At 45.6% G+C, this 14,984-nt stretch overlaps 1 protein-coding gene across 1 annotated transcript; it reads left to right on the top strand.

Annotated features, from left to right (window-relative positions):
• The first annotated feature begins 1,968 nt into the window (after positions 1-1,968).
• On the top strand, positions 1,969-14,558 carry LOC144136549 (uncharacterized). Its single transcript, XM_077668943.1, has 7 exons — positions 1,969-2,707; positions 6,174-6,403; positions 9,002-9,121; positions 9,916-10,091; positions 12,322-12,481; positions 13,294-13,443; positions 13,936-14,558. Exons 2-7 carry the CDS (start codon positions 6,189-6,191, stop codon positions 14,333-14,335), a joined length of 1,221 nt encoding a protein of 406 aa, XP_077525069.1. The 5' UTR covers positions 1,969-2,707; positions 6,174-6,188; the 3' UTR covers positions 14,336-14,558.
• The last annotated feature ends 426 nt before the right edge of the window (positions 14,559-14,984 follow it).

Raw genomic sequence — 14,984 nt, 5'->3', positions numbered from 1 at the left:
GACTGCTGAGAACTGCGCGTAAGTTCAGCGCTCTTAGGGAGTGACGCTGTTTGATAAAAACGCAAACATTTCTAAACGTTTGTCTTAACTTCCGAGTCTTTGCGAAAGCTTTTAGGGGAAATGACGTTTTCATGCAAGACATCTAGCTTGTTGCTCGAGGTCATGATTATGCTTGAGTCGGTGAAGGACTGAGACGTGTCTTCTCCTTAGCGGCCGTCTTGTTCTTTTGGTACGAGTAAAGAACTATCAGCCACCATCAGAAAGCCACGGAAGCATGAACAGGGGAAAGAACATGGTACATGAGGACCTAAAGGTGAAGCGCTTAGCATATTCTGTGTTCACGAATGTGATCCGACAAGTTGTCCAAGGCCATTTAGAGGAACGACTTGTAATTTGTGGAAGACTCCAAAATCTGCTCCCTAATATATTTACCCACGTCGGTAAACGGAGCTGTTGGAGGAATTAACGCACCATGAACGGGCATACCAGCTTGTAATACGGGACGCATGCAGTATGAATAATCATTGTCGGACGTCCAAACTTACTGCCAGTACACGGTCAGTGGTTTTGGTGACCGCGCTTTGTTTATAGGTTACGTGCATGCCACCGGCCCGTATCTTCCTCCGTGTTTTCAGAGATTTTAAGGGCGCAGGTATCGAATAATCTACTTGATCAGCATTCTTAGAGGTTACAGGTGGTCAACGCCTGCATGCTTTTTTTCTTGCCTTTCACCACCTGTTTCACTGATTTCGGCATAACACTTTGAAGTGGAAGTATCTGTGAAGTTACGTTGCAGCTGTGATGTTGCAGCCAGTTTGACGTAACTCCACCGGGTCTCTTAAAATCAGAGGCTTGCTGGTTGGGCAGTTTTTAGTTTCAGGAGGTTACTAACAGAAGAATGCTGCCGAACTCATCATAACCAGCAGCCGAAGGAAGTTGGCACTCTGTGACGAAGAATCAACGTATGTGAATCACCAGACCTGAGAACTTCGTCCACGACATGCGCGGGCGTTTGCCGCTGGCTATTACAAGCTGCACTACGACTCTGAGGTAATACGTGACCTCGATTCGTCCACGGAGTTGCGCTACTTTTACAACCGTTTCTTAGTACAGCGCAAATGCTGGCCAACGCTGCGCAGCAGGCGATGTTTGCTGCTTTTCTCCTCGACTATATCGCGTCAGTATGCGTCGGTCGAAGGTGCAACAACAGCGCAGCATGCCATAACGAGGGTTAGGTACTCGCCTACGAAAGAAGAATGAGCCAAAATAGCAAATTCTAAATACGCAGTTTCACATCACGACATAGCGGAAAGAATTCGTAACTTGGAAACGTAACAGTGAAGTCCCATGGTTAATTTTCTCCCAAAGCCGCACCGTCTCGGTTTTTCGAGGAACGGCGCCAGCTGTTTGGAAAAAAAAAAAAAAAACTCCGAACACTGCCTCGTCACCGACGATTGCTACTCATCCTACCGAGAACTCGCGTGGAAAGTCGCTATTCCGAGGTGCGAACGACGATAATAAATGCGTCGCGCACCAAAGAAAGGACAAGAAATAATATAAATCCTTCCTCCTTCGCATCAGTTTGATGCCGAAACCTCCTCAAAGGTGCCGGTTTTTGTTTCATTGGTCCCCCGAGCACGCTCGACGCAGCGGTGCACGTTTCATCTCTCTCTCTCTCTCCGTGACGACACTCAACCGGAGACGAGTGTGACGTTGCGCGTGGAAGGATTGCCTCGGAACGCGGCAAACACTGCAAAGATGGAAGAGAAAGGGAAACTGGTTAGGGGGGAAGGGAAAGGCGCCCTCGGTAGAGATCGGCTCCCGTTTAAGGACTGGGCGGTAGCTGCGGCACGCGAGTAGAGACTGGTCATTTGTATGCAACCTTGAGGAAAGCGAGCCGCTCGTGGCGTCTTCCAGCAATCCGTGGTCGGGGCGGCGGAGAAGACTACCTGCTCCTTGTACAGCTTCGAGCAATAACTCGCCTCCGCCGCTGGATACAAGGACGTGTGGAGTACGCACGCGTGAAAGCGCCGCCCGACAGCGTGTCGCAAACAAAAATACAAGTCTTGCTCCGAGCGCAGACGTCAAGGAGAGCGTGCGGGCCCGATCGCAGACCGCAAGCGTAAGCGGTGCGATTTGGCCGCTTCGCGTAACTCCCGGGGTGTTTTTACTCGCCGTTGGCCTGCGCCTCTCTCTCCAGCCGCTTCACTCTCTCGTTTTTATTTGTTTTCGCCAACATCCTCTGAAGATTTGCCCTCAGCCGTGCACGGGTGATTCTCCCTTTCTCACAACGCTCTCCCTATCCCTGTCGCCACGTGACGGATCTGTAGCGTCAGTCGACGAATGAGTGTGGCTTTTAGCGCCGGAGCTTACACGTCGGGCCCGCCGTAAGCGAGTAATGGGCGTCTAAGCAAAAAACAAATGTAAAAGAGCGCCTAGGTGGCATGAAAGTGGATATCAAGAACTGACGTTCGCGTGATTCTATTCGGCTGAGTCGGACGAGACGGATCTGTGTCGAGTGTATCTTCCGCCTATCGCTTCGGCGCTTGTGACTGCTGTGGTTGGAACCTGAGACTGCGGGTCAACGCCGGTGCGGCGCTGTTGCAAGAAACCGTCTTGTACAGCCGCAATTTTTTTTTTTTTTTGCTGACATCGCCCCTCGCTTGAAAAGAAGAAGCCAGTTTCACAGCGGCGTAAGAAGGCCACGGTAAGTTGCACGCTCCGCTTCTTACATCGAATGCACGCGAATGCACCGTGATGCGCGATGCCCACTATGTAGTTGAGCGTAGGCTAAGTTGTGAAGTCAACTAACGGAAACCTAAACCAATGTAACCAACTTTGATTCCACATTGCAGACATTTTCCCAGCACCTTTGCAGCGAGGGAAATAAATATGTTTCTGTAGCATACAGCAAGTCTGAATTACGCCTTATGGCAAGTGTTCGAGTGAAAAAAAAGAAAAAGAAATGTGTACCTTCCAAATGTGCACCAACCAAGAAATGTGTTTGTGTTACTCCTATGAAAATTCGATATAAGATGGTAACAAGCACCGAACTGGTGCCATGCGGTTCGCTCAAGAATGAGTGAGAATAGCGAAAGTAAAATAGGAAAACATCCCTTATTGACTTCGCTATAGACTACGACAGAAATTGTCAGAAAAGTGTGATATCTAGATTATTTTTCGAGTGCTTCATGTCGCCTGACTTTTAGGCTAAATAGCATTCAGTGGATCGCTGCGATGCATGTCATTGTTCGGCTATCCTCTTAGAATTGCTTTAGTCGTTTAGGTGGATCTAAGCTACTGAGTAGTGCCTAGAGGTTCTCAATCCATCTGCTGCTGGGTAGCCCTAGTTAATTCGTTCCCTGACAGAGCGAAACGGTGCAATGGCCAGCAACATTTCAAGAACGCGGGACTTGAAGTCTTCTCTATTCTGATATGCGGTGTTTAACGACATTTGGATAGTTTTTTTTAATGAGTCCTCTCCTCCAGCCCGGTCTGCTGAGCTAACCGAAGAGAACCAAAATATGTGCTCAATAAACGATGCAATAAACCAATAAATCAATCAAGCCGAGATTTATTCTAGTCCCCCCCCCCCCCCCCCTCTTTTGGGAAAAGGGATTTGATCTCTCTCCTCTCAGAATTAATCACCTCGGCGAGAAATGAATCCAGTGTGCCTTATGTCGCATAGCCTACTCGAGATGACACTGCAAGAGTGTTTTCAGCGCTAAATAGCAAAGATAATATGCTATTTTTGTCAGATTCTAAAGTACTCGGAGCACCTTCTTTTCCATGCTTTCTCAATTTGACCAAAAATGGATAGAACTTTGTAGCACTCACTTTCTTCGTGCCTATTTTGAAGGAAATGTAATAACTTTAGTGTATGTAGCGTATAAATGGGTAGCTCTCTATAAACATGTTCAAGATCACGCCGAGCGTCCTTCTAGAAGTTAGTATTATCGATGGCTCTACCGGACAGCCAACCTTGATGCGCGAAGTCTAAACCTTGGCATCATTCTTTTCCTTTCAAGCGCCTCTATAGGGCTTGTTGTAACGTCTCAAGGCCCCGATTCAAGTTTTGACTTGATGGTTCAGTACGGTGGCCTTGATGTCTGAGCGATTAGCGATTGTTTTGAGAGGCTGGGGCCCATTTTGCAGCGCGGAGTAGTGGCACACGCAAAGTGGCATCGTTTTTCGATTTTGATTCCTAGTTTTTCACTTTCTTTCAGTCACCTATTTTGCTTTCGATAGACACGCTTCTTTATCTAGAGCAGACAAATGTCCACTAGTGGCTTTTATCCTTTCATTTTCTCTTGCCTTTCTTTCTTTTCCTATTCATGCTGACAACGTTTACAAAAAAAATTGGTGCTGTTTAACTAGCGTTTTTGCTACATGCGAAGAAGTGCTTTGACACGAGGATCTTCTCAACACTTCTAGCTGTTTTGCATGTCGACAAACTCTTTAGAGACCTCGTATCTCTGGGCAATCTAAATCAGTCTCTTGAGTAGAACACCTTCACCAAGGGTCATTCCAGTGGTACAGAGTTCTGAGGAACTGTTTCTTGAAGTAAAGTTGTTTGCTCCGAAAAATTACAGATCCACTCGGTGACATAACTATGTATATTTGCACGAAGTGTCGCCTAAGCCAATTGTGAAAGGTTCAACTTTAGAACTAACTGGGGTTCGAAGCGAAGGCTGAAGCGTGACAAGCGTTTCTAGCAAATCGGTAAAGCGTTGAAACCATGATCAATGCTACCGACGCACTAAATGTTCAGAATACGACGACGAAGCCAGCACACTTCCTTACGCGTTGAGCTATCACTAACCTAGGTAATCTTTTCCGTCGTTATTGAACACGTTTTTATAGCAGTGAAACACAGTGAATGACTGAATGAAAAAAGTTTATTCAGAAGCCTTTTGTGCCGTTTGGGTGGAGCCCAGGAAATTGCAAGTTGAAGGCATATTTCGCGGACTTGTCCAAATTAAATGAGTTGCGTCTTTTTTTAAGTACGCGTGACATCTAAATGATAATACGAATTCAAGGGTGAGGAAATGAGGGTCTGGTAATGACATACATATTAAGGAAGCCAACAGTCACCTAAGCCACGAAAAGCATAGGGGAATTTGTCTGTTTTTTTTGTATGGTGTTGACCAATCGAAAATTAGTAGTGTAATTATTTTATAGCTGAAAAATAGCTGATTAGAAAGTGTAAAAAAACAACCACAAACCGCCAGTGAGATCTGGATCCACGACCTCCGTACGTCGCGTATGGCTCTACCTACTGAGCTATGACGTTGTTGAAGGATGAAACATAAATGGTAAATCACTCATGCGATGCAGAAGAAGCCCTTATTAACCACACGCCCTCGGCTCGGGGCAGATCGTGAGATAAAGTACTGAAAGGCTAGCCATGGGCCGGCTTCGAAAAAATGAGAAACTACTGATTGTAGCGCTGTGAAACAAGTTCATGTGTTGGTTCCGTTAGGATCCGCGCGGGGATTTCCTCCCAATATTTAGATGAAGGGCCGAAATAACCCAACTCGTACTCTGGGAATGAGGTCAAAAAGGACTGTCTAGGAAATTAGACGCGTTCTATTAATCTTGCGTTGCTCTGGAAAGGTACACAGATGCCGAGTTGACTAGAGCTTGCCGCTATTACTAACAGCAGAGAAGCCGCTTTTATTCCCCATTTGTCATCTAACAATAAAAATACAACTCGTTTTAACAGACCTCGTTGGCTCTTGTTTCCGAAGAAGCCTGCTCAATTTATGTACGTGAACCAAGACAACATGTCCTGGAGTCAGACGTGTTTGCTTCATCCTGTCTCCGTCCTTGTCCGTGAGCTGAGTTGATTTGCACACAAACAATGTTGTTGTTGTTGCCTCAAAAGCGACGGCATATATCCACGGTAGGGGATTGGCCAGGGTTTGGTGCAGATCCAAACAGGAGAAAATTCTCCCCCGGTTTACTTCAAACGGCTCATAAATATCAATAGAGAATCTATGAGAACCAATAACGAATTTTGAGAGATCCCGAGGAAATCAGAATGAAAATCGAGGAACCAAAGTGGTGAGGGATGAAATAAATAAGCACAAAGACAAACAACACAAACAACACACATACAAACAATACGTAGAGCAGATATAGCACTTAAGGTTTCGTTTTCTTCCACGCAGAGTGGTTTCGCCGAGATGATGCCGCACATCTTTCTTGGCGCCTTAGCGCTGTTGGTGCTGCGGGCCAGCCATGCTCAGCAGCTGGGGATCCTCACCAACCCTTTGGGAACGCTGACCAACACAGGCTCCCTAGTAAACCCCGTGAACTTGGGGACACGCGCCTGGGACCAGACGTTTGGCAAAATCACCAACACATCGGCCGCGGACATCACCAGGCAGCTGACAGAAAAGTAAGTCCCTTTTGTAGTGCCATTTGCCGACCTGCTCTTTCAGTAGGTCTAGATCATGTTTTTTTCTCCAAACAGGTGAGCAAACAGATCCGGTAGCAAAACAACTGGGAACTACACAATCTGAGAAGAGCGCTTTCTATTGTACGTTTGCTTGCTAGAGTATTTTACAGGAAACCTTCACGACGTCTCGAACTTAATAGGAAACTTCAAAGCCTTACAATTACAAGTCTAGGGAGCTGTAGGCGGCGAAGATTTTTGTGAATTGGTTAATAACGTCGTGAAATCTGCTGAAAGTTGAGGCTTTTCTTTTAGATCAGTCGAAACATATCTGCGTATATCGCTTGTGCAAGCAGCACACGTTACTGCGGCGAACGCAGCAGGCAAGGAGTAAAGGAGGACCGATATCACAGAGAGTGATGTATGGCACCACTGGCGTTGTCAGAAGTCGCTTAGTGTCACGTACTAATGACTTCTTATAGATAATGTCTTGGACATACAGCAAAGGCACGATCGTTGCTACACTACTTAAGACACAATGGACGTGCTGCGGCCACTAAGGAAAATGCGACGCTTGGAAAGTTGTCGATGTGCGATTAAAAGAACGCTCTGGACGAATTACCGCATTCTAATGGCTAAGATTCTACTAGCTCTGAAACCGGGGCTTTCATAAGCCACAAAGGTAAGAAAATGAAATCCAAGCATCGCTACCATCGGGAGTTTTCAACGAGCAGACTTGAACGGCGCCGTGACTGGCTTTTTGCTTTTTTGCAGATCTCTGAGGCCAGGTTGCGCGGCCATTCACTTCTAAACGGCGATCACCGAGTTTTTTTCTGTCTTGACGACACGATATGGAATCTAGCGACAGGAGGAACTTTTAATTTTTAAATCCAATTTTCTCAGTAATGAATGTGTATTTTCCTGCCAAACACACATCAACATCGTCGCAAAAAGCTAAAAGATCGATTTTTGCTCAGGAAAAAAAATTGCATGGAGTTGTTTTCAATGTCTCTTCAAAGTCGGAGAAGCGACACTGACGTGTGGACCATGCTCAACATCCTGCCGCGCATATTAGACATCCAGACCCTGAAACAAGTAGCTTTTTTCCCCCTAAAGTCGGGTTTTTGGGGTCTCACATGAAACATTGGCCAACCTCCGCACGTGGACGCGTGTCATTCGAAAAAAAAAAAGGCCAACTACAACATCAGCAACAGTGACCGAGATTCTAGGGCGCAACAACTTGGAGGCCTAGAGATATAAGAAGCGCGTAGATGGGAAGCGAGTCCTTTCAAGGCGGCGGTGCAGATAACGCTGCGATGGAGGGCGTAAACTCTGAGAGTTTCTTTTTCAGTGATAGCTGAATGGCACACTTTTGACGGGGATTAGGGCAGCGTTGTCGCGTGTAACCGAATACACTGGGGTTATCCCATCTTCGGCCTCGAAAGCTAAAAGGGCGCTGGATTCCTTTGCGTGGCCTAGATCACATAGGGATTGATAAAAGTTCCAAGCAACGTGTCAAAAACAGCTCCGTGAATTTAGCGCATGCACGTAACCCTACCTTCAGAAAAGGCTAAGGACACCTTACTTAGTATGTTTGATTGCGCCTTGTAGTTACTATGTACAGAGCACGCACATGCCCCGAAGAAGCTGAGGAGTCAACTAATCGCATTTACAGCTTTAGCAAGCACCAGCTAGCCAACGAAATAGTCGATCCGTAAACATTCTGTTTTGTGTTTCAGAAGTTGGTTCCCCCCCCCCCCCCCCCCCCCCTGTGAGCACGAACGCGAGAGAGGGAGTTGAACCAATAGCTCATCTTCCCTAAAAAACTAAAGAAGAACTTTTTCAAAGCAGTAAAGTGATAAAAATAGATATGGATATGCTCCGCGCACTAATTTTATGTAGCTGTAAGAGTATCAAGAACATTTTATAATTTACGGTGCAGTATGCCGCACCCTAAAGCTGGCGTGTTCTCCTACCGGCCATTGAAAATATGCCATCTGTGGGCCTATTGATTGTAGCGAGAAAATTCAAAGATGTAGCAGCTACAAAATCGCGTGAACAGCTGTGAACGATGCTTGTGACTGTCAGTATGTTGGATTAAGTATTGTGTGTTATTACGGTCAGGGGAATGTGCGGTTTGTAAAAGTGTGAGCGTCGGCCAGTGTGCGGACCACTGACACTGATTACATGGTCGCATACGGCGCAGAATTCGATCACAAAATCTGTGGATTATTGCTGATGAGTAATCGTCCTAAAAAATTGGGGGAAGACCAGTATACAGTTCAGTTTAAAATGTTTTGGCGGTCTGGTTGGTACAGCAGAATCGCGAACCTCGGAGCACGAGACGAGCCACATGAAAAAGGAATGGGAGACAGGACGCCGTACTATAAATGCTAAAATTTATTTCAGTAACACCATGCATAAATTCGCAGCCGACGCAAAAACATAGCAGGAGTGAAGAGGTGAACAAAACAATTCTTACTTGTTTTGTTCTCATTTCTATTTCTGAAACTAAGCTGAAAGGCTGCACTGTGTGCCTAACATGAAAATGTGGGGAGTTACTGTTTTTAACGATATTGCTATTCTGCTTTAATATTACAGCGCTATTCCGGGCGTTCGGCACCGCGTCATTACGGATGTACCCCTGGGAGGACACAAACTTGCTGAAATCTTTCAGAATTCATCGGGTAATGTGATCGACTGCAACCTCCTCGGTGACAAGTAAGTGAAGAGCAGTGCAAACTTCTGCATAATACTCTCTTAAAATACTTGCTGTATGTTAGGCATATACAAAACTTCTTTAGACAGTCTATAGACTTCATATAGACGTCTGTCTATAAAGTCTATGGACGCGCTATAGGCGAACGCTAGAGAAAAGTCTAGAGGCAATACGTATCCTATAGACAGCCTATAGACCGTGTGGGAACCACGCTGGACTTAAACAAACAAGACACACTTTAAGTGTGCCCTTAAACTGTGTCTTGTTTAAGTCCAGCGCGGTTCCCACACGATGAACCACCAACTAGCCCCTGCAATTGCTCTCTTAATTCTATAGACAATCTATAGATTTATGGCCATATACACTTTTCGCCTATGAACTTTTGTCTATGGACTGATGAGTAAACAAAATGAAATATCTATAGGAAGGAAATAGAGTCTATTAAAATTCTACAGACTGCCTATAGGCCATTTTTACAGGGGCCGCTTTAAGTCTAACAATATATTTTTCAGTTGTTCGAGAACATGAGAGGCCAGGAGGCTGAAAATGCAGATATTATACAGAGCAAACAAATTAACCAAAAAAGTGAACCAATCTTGCTGCCACAGAACGTAAAATTAATAAACGCCATATAATAGGGCCACACACAACATCAGCGGCCGCAAATATGTATTCGTAGTATTTTTACTAGCTACGCGGTGTGTTGAAATAAGCGGCCCTTTTTGCGCAAGAATTATCGAATCTTTCCGAAGCATTGCTATGAGTGTCACTCGCAACGTCTTTTTCTATTTTCTAGGGCTCTAATTGAAGGCGTCCTCGTGGTGTTGCCCGAAACGCTGGTGACGAAAGTGACACCCGAAGAAATGGACCAGTTTCTGGAGCTCTGCGGCACTCGAGAAAACTTCGCCAGCAAGCAGAAATCAGCCTTCGATTACATCGGAGACATATTCAAAAGCTTGTTCATATTTCCAGGTACATTAAATTTAATATTGAAGATCATTTGTGAAAAAACGTTACTCACAGGAGTACTCCCATTGGAGTAGTCCTTTGAGAGCCAGCTTATAAATACTTAATATGTGCCAGTAGTTGGAGTGGCTATGTTTTATTTTTTTTCTCAAACAAAGCAAGCTGCTTTACATGTGAAAGTTTTTGGTTATCGCTTGCAAGAAAAAAATGTCTAATTCCGTGTCTTCCGGAAGTTGGCTCGCCTAAAACAACTTTAGACCATGCTTTCGGATGCTTGTTGAAAATGACAGTCATGCTGGCGATTGTTAAAAATAAGCAGTGTAGAAACCACTGTAACGCTTTTTACCTCCCAACAAGCAAATGCGAAGTTCGCAGTTAAAATTCGTTTTCTAGTTTAGATTCTTTTCATCGTGTTGCGGTGCCTTCGATGCACTGGAGCTATTTCCTCAGTTTCGCACCGTTGGTGTAGGCGTCCGCAGTCCCATCGCCGTGCATCCACGGATAAAATTGCGCCTATGTCACCCACGGGTAAAAATACAACTCCCATGTACATGCCCAGCGCCCTACACCCAGCACCTCCTAAATACGAAGCGGGTGCTCTAACCCCTAGGCTCCTGAGTTAGAGCATGAACACTCATATATTAACACTGATATGTCTCAGCATCTTCGATCACAAGCTAGCTAACGTTAGCTAAATCATTCGCGTTGCAAACTCGTTACCGTACTTCGTGTTTTATCTGAAAAGAGAGAGAAATAAGAAAATGGGAAAAATTTATAGAGTGTGGGGTGGCGAGTGCAAACAATGAAAAGTAAAATAAGGAATTAAACGCTGATTTCAACTTCTGACCAGCGTTTCAGAAAAATGAAGAAGCAATACCCGGCCCACTTTAGTAAATTGGTCCAGCCTTGCGGAAATAGCAACTAGCACGCGAGAGAAAGTCTATCGAAAAGCTTGTATTTTAAGCTAGCAGCGTTAGAAAGAAAGGAACGGAGGTATGTGCCTTAATAGGTGTTTTTAAGATGTACTAATTGCACTATATGTCACCGCCTGCTATACCAATCTCACCGAGCTCTGCGCGTGTGGAAAGGGGAAGGGCCGTGTATGCGAAGCGCTGCCAGAGTATTGATGATTGGTTTGCAAATAAAGTAGTTTCACGCATTGCCTGCAGGACGAAATGGCGACGTTCATCGAAGTGTTTCGAAAGTATCGGGTCATGTCCAAGCGTTGTAAAAACCGGAAGGCCGCGTCGTCGTCGACAAAATGTAGCAAAAAAATTGGCGGTGGTTTAGCTCTGGTTAAACCTGGAGTGACGCGATAGCTACAGCTGGCTGGGTGGAACTTATTCAGTTGAATTGCAAAGTCAGTCTTTCGCCGCTTCGTTTCGCTGTTCTTCTTCTTCTTCTTCTTCTTCACCCCAGGTATATGGCTGGGCATTCTTTCTTCATCTTCGTCCCACTTGACACGGCGCATACGCACAGCTGTTGCAGAGCTTCGGTTTCGCCGGAGCGCTGCGCCGCCGGCAGCAGCAGCCATTGAGGAAAGAAAAAAAAAACTAGGAGGGAGCGTGACGTCATAACCTTGAGGCCTAGTCATAATATAATTAAAAGCATCATGGGAAATAAGCCCTCACGTGACAAGGCAGCGGTAGCTCTTAGCCGGATTTCGGTTTCGGTTTCGCTCTCTCGCTGTGTTGCTTTAGACTAAAAAGCACCGCAATTAATGCGTTCGTTGGCAGTCTGGTAACTGTGGAGGGTCTGCTTCCCAAAAGTTAGTGCGCAAAAGGGCCCTCGGCAGCGGCGTCAGAGGAGGATGGCTTGCAGAGGCTGAGCCAGTGACGTCATGCTCTCTCCTAGTTTTTTTCTTCCTCCATGGCAGCAGCTGCTCCGCATCACGTGGCTGGTCACGTGACCAACTAGGTGACGAACCACGTGATCAGCCACGGCGCCGCGCCTCCGGCAGCTGCTCTGCACCACGTGACTAACCGCGTGACAGCATGGCGGCGGAGCCACAGGGTGGCAGCGCCACCACGCTGAAGGCTCGAAATGCTTTCGTAATGTAGCTATCACTACAAAAGAAAATACATTTCTTACGATAAAATATGATAACGGACTCCGTTTTCTTGTATTTCACTTCTGTCGAGCGGCAGGCCATTTATGTAGAGCTACTGTTTTGTATGTCTTGTAGTGTTAGTCTTTTTATGACACGAGCATTCAATGTACAATTAATGAACCCCAGGTACAAAATGGTGCGGTGCCGGTGATGTGGCCAAGAACTATGACGACTTGGGGCCGGCCAGAGCTACCGATGCCTGCTGCAGAGAACACGATCATGCGGATGACAGCATCCCCGCCTTCCAGACTAAATACGGCCTTCGCAACACAAACCTGTACACTATGTAAGTTACGAAAAGATTCGTTTGAACGCGCTTGCGGTGATATTTACTTCTTATTAGGAGTTCAGTGTATACGGTCATACAGCGCGAAACTTAGATGTCATAGGTGCACAGAGATTTCCATGCGCCGTGCACTGGCATCCTGGCTTTTCAACAAAACTGACGCATTAGTAACTTCTACCATGCTACGCTAAACAAAAAATATAAACAGATAAACCCAGCAAGAAAGAACAACGACGCGAGAAAACACACAACACAGGACGAAACCTGCCTCTGTTGCATGTTTATTTGCGTCCTCTTTCTAGAGCGCTGGATTAATCTGTTGATAGCAATGAATTAGCCCCGACGAATACCCTGATTCAAATAATGTAAAGCATGAGCATTTGACACCGATGTTTTGATATCGCGCTGTAAGTGTAAAAAGACAATGTAAAAATTTAATGTAAGCTTAGTGTTTGCACAGATTGTAAGTAACAAAAATAAAACTACGGGACTAAAAAGAATATTGTGACCGTAATAAGGTTAATTTAAATAAATGTCTCCCATTCTTCTGACGTGCGGTGGGAGAGAGATAGTCCTGCTCTGACCCCGACCGGCAGCTACAGCTGATCGAACGGGCAAAGAGGGCTGCAAAATTTACCTAGGGTCCTGGACTGAGGACTCTATTCTCGGCGCTTGTCTTCAATATTTTTTCCACAAAAATTATTCTCCTACTATTCACTGAATGTTTTCCGCATGTAAACATCTTTTGTCTTTTTTTTCTCACTGGCTGCTTTTTAAAAGCAGTAATACTTTGCAAACACGCATTTTTACAGGACCCACTGCAAGGACGACAGGAAATTCTACGGTTGCCTCCTCAACGACAGTACTGTGCCTTCAGTCACTGTTGGCAAGTTATTCTTCAACGTCCTGCGAACAAGTTGCTTTGACTACACATACCCCAAGAAGTGTGTCCGAAACAATGCGTAAGTGCTTGAAGTGAAAGCCTGGGGGGTTGCAAAATTAAACCTACATCAGTGTGAATTGCTACAGCTTAGCCAGTACGTCTTTTGTATAGTGGGTACTCGTGAATGCGCAGATTTTTCATCAGTAGTTATTAAAATTGCTATATCGTTACGTCAGGTGCCATAAGCGACCAGGATTCGCAGGCGAAATGAGTGACGTCGAACGTTTGTGCAAGAGAAATTCTAAGCGTATGTTCCCCACTCTGAAAACAACGTTGCATGTCACCGCTGTTAAAGCAACGTCTTGCCGTTTTTACGAAGTAGGTCTGAAATACGTAACCACAATCGAAGCGAAGGCATTTATAGCTGAGAGAGGGAAACCTTTTAGTGAAAAAGCAGAGAATTCAGCCGCCGTTTAAAAATCACAGGCATGCTACTCTGCATTCCCTCTGCTCAACAAAGGTTGCCGCACTTCACCATTTGTAATGGGTTTTACGTCCTTTTTTTCCGCAGGTTTTACATTCCTCTCGTGACCGAGAAGTGTAGGGAATATAAGCTTGACCCCGCAGAGGCCAAGCAGTGGCAGACTTTCTCCCCTCCAAACTTCTGGAAGGACTATCTGGCGCGCCGGAAGATGCAAAACAACAAGATTCCTGTCAGTCCAGCACCGGCACCGGGACCGGGACAAGATGGTGCCTCTGTGCCAGTGACCACGGAGGAGCCTGAGGAAGAGCCTGAAGAGGAGCCCATTGTGGATGCGGAGCCTGACAACTGGAAGAACCTGGACCCCTCAGAAATCAGCTTGGACGCAACGGAGGAGCCGGTCTACGAAGACACCACGCCGAAGCCCCTGGACTCACGGTCGACAAGACCAAGGACTTCTGGTCTCGGAGGTCTGCCTCTCATTGGGTGAAAGATAGACCGCTATTCACGTGCATAACTGCGGCTGCTTTGTCATCAGCCTTGTAGTTGCTAGCAAGAGATGAATGTCACCTTAACTCTTGCCTTCATAAGTACAATATGAAGCACATTGGCTTCCGCAAGCTTGAATGTCGCTGACAATACATGGCGGGAATATGCAAAATCGCTTCCGAAGAAAAGGAGTACCAAATAAAGGTAAATTTCGATGTGCTTTAGTTTTTGCGTGTGCTGTCGCCTTTACGCCGCTCTTTTACAACACAGCCCAACAGGCACTTTGCGGGTTGGGTTTCGAGTGTACTGATGTACGTACATTTTGATTACATGAGTGCAAAAATAATATTTTGTTTATATTTTTTCACAGAACATAGTACCGATTCACGCCTGTCAAAGCCATGGAAGGCTTGAGGGGCAGTGCCTGGCAGTTGGTGACTTCAAGATCATTCATAGACAAACTTATTAAAAAAATAGGCTTCTAAATTTTAAGGAGCAACAAAAAAGAAATCAGTTAAGCACAAAGAAAAAACAAAACACGGAAGGATTGAAGACTATTGCTGCAGAACAATTTGTTTTCCGCTTCCGAAAACAATGACATCTTGAGGCAATAAGTTCAATACCAAATGTACATAGTAAAGCCGTACACA

The sequence above is a fragment of the Amblyomma americanum genome, chromosome 6, assembly GCF_052857255.1.
Source record: "Amblyomma americanum isolate KBUSLIRL-KWMA chromosome 6, ASM5285725v1, whole genome shotgun sequence".
In the NCBI taxonomy this organism is placed as follows: Eukaryota; Metazoa; Arthropoda; class Arachnida; order Ixodida; family Ixodidae; genus Amblyomma; species Amblyomma americanum.
The sequence above is the reverse complement of the archived record's forward strand: the minus strand, read 5'-3'. Positions and strand labels throughout refer to the sequence as shown.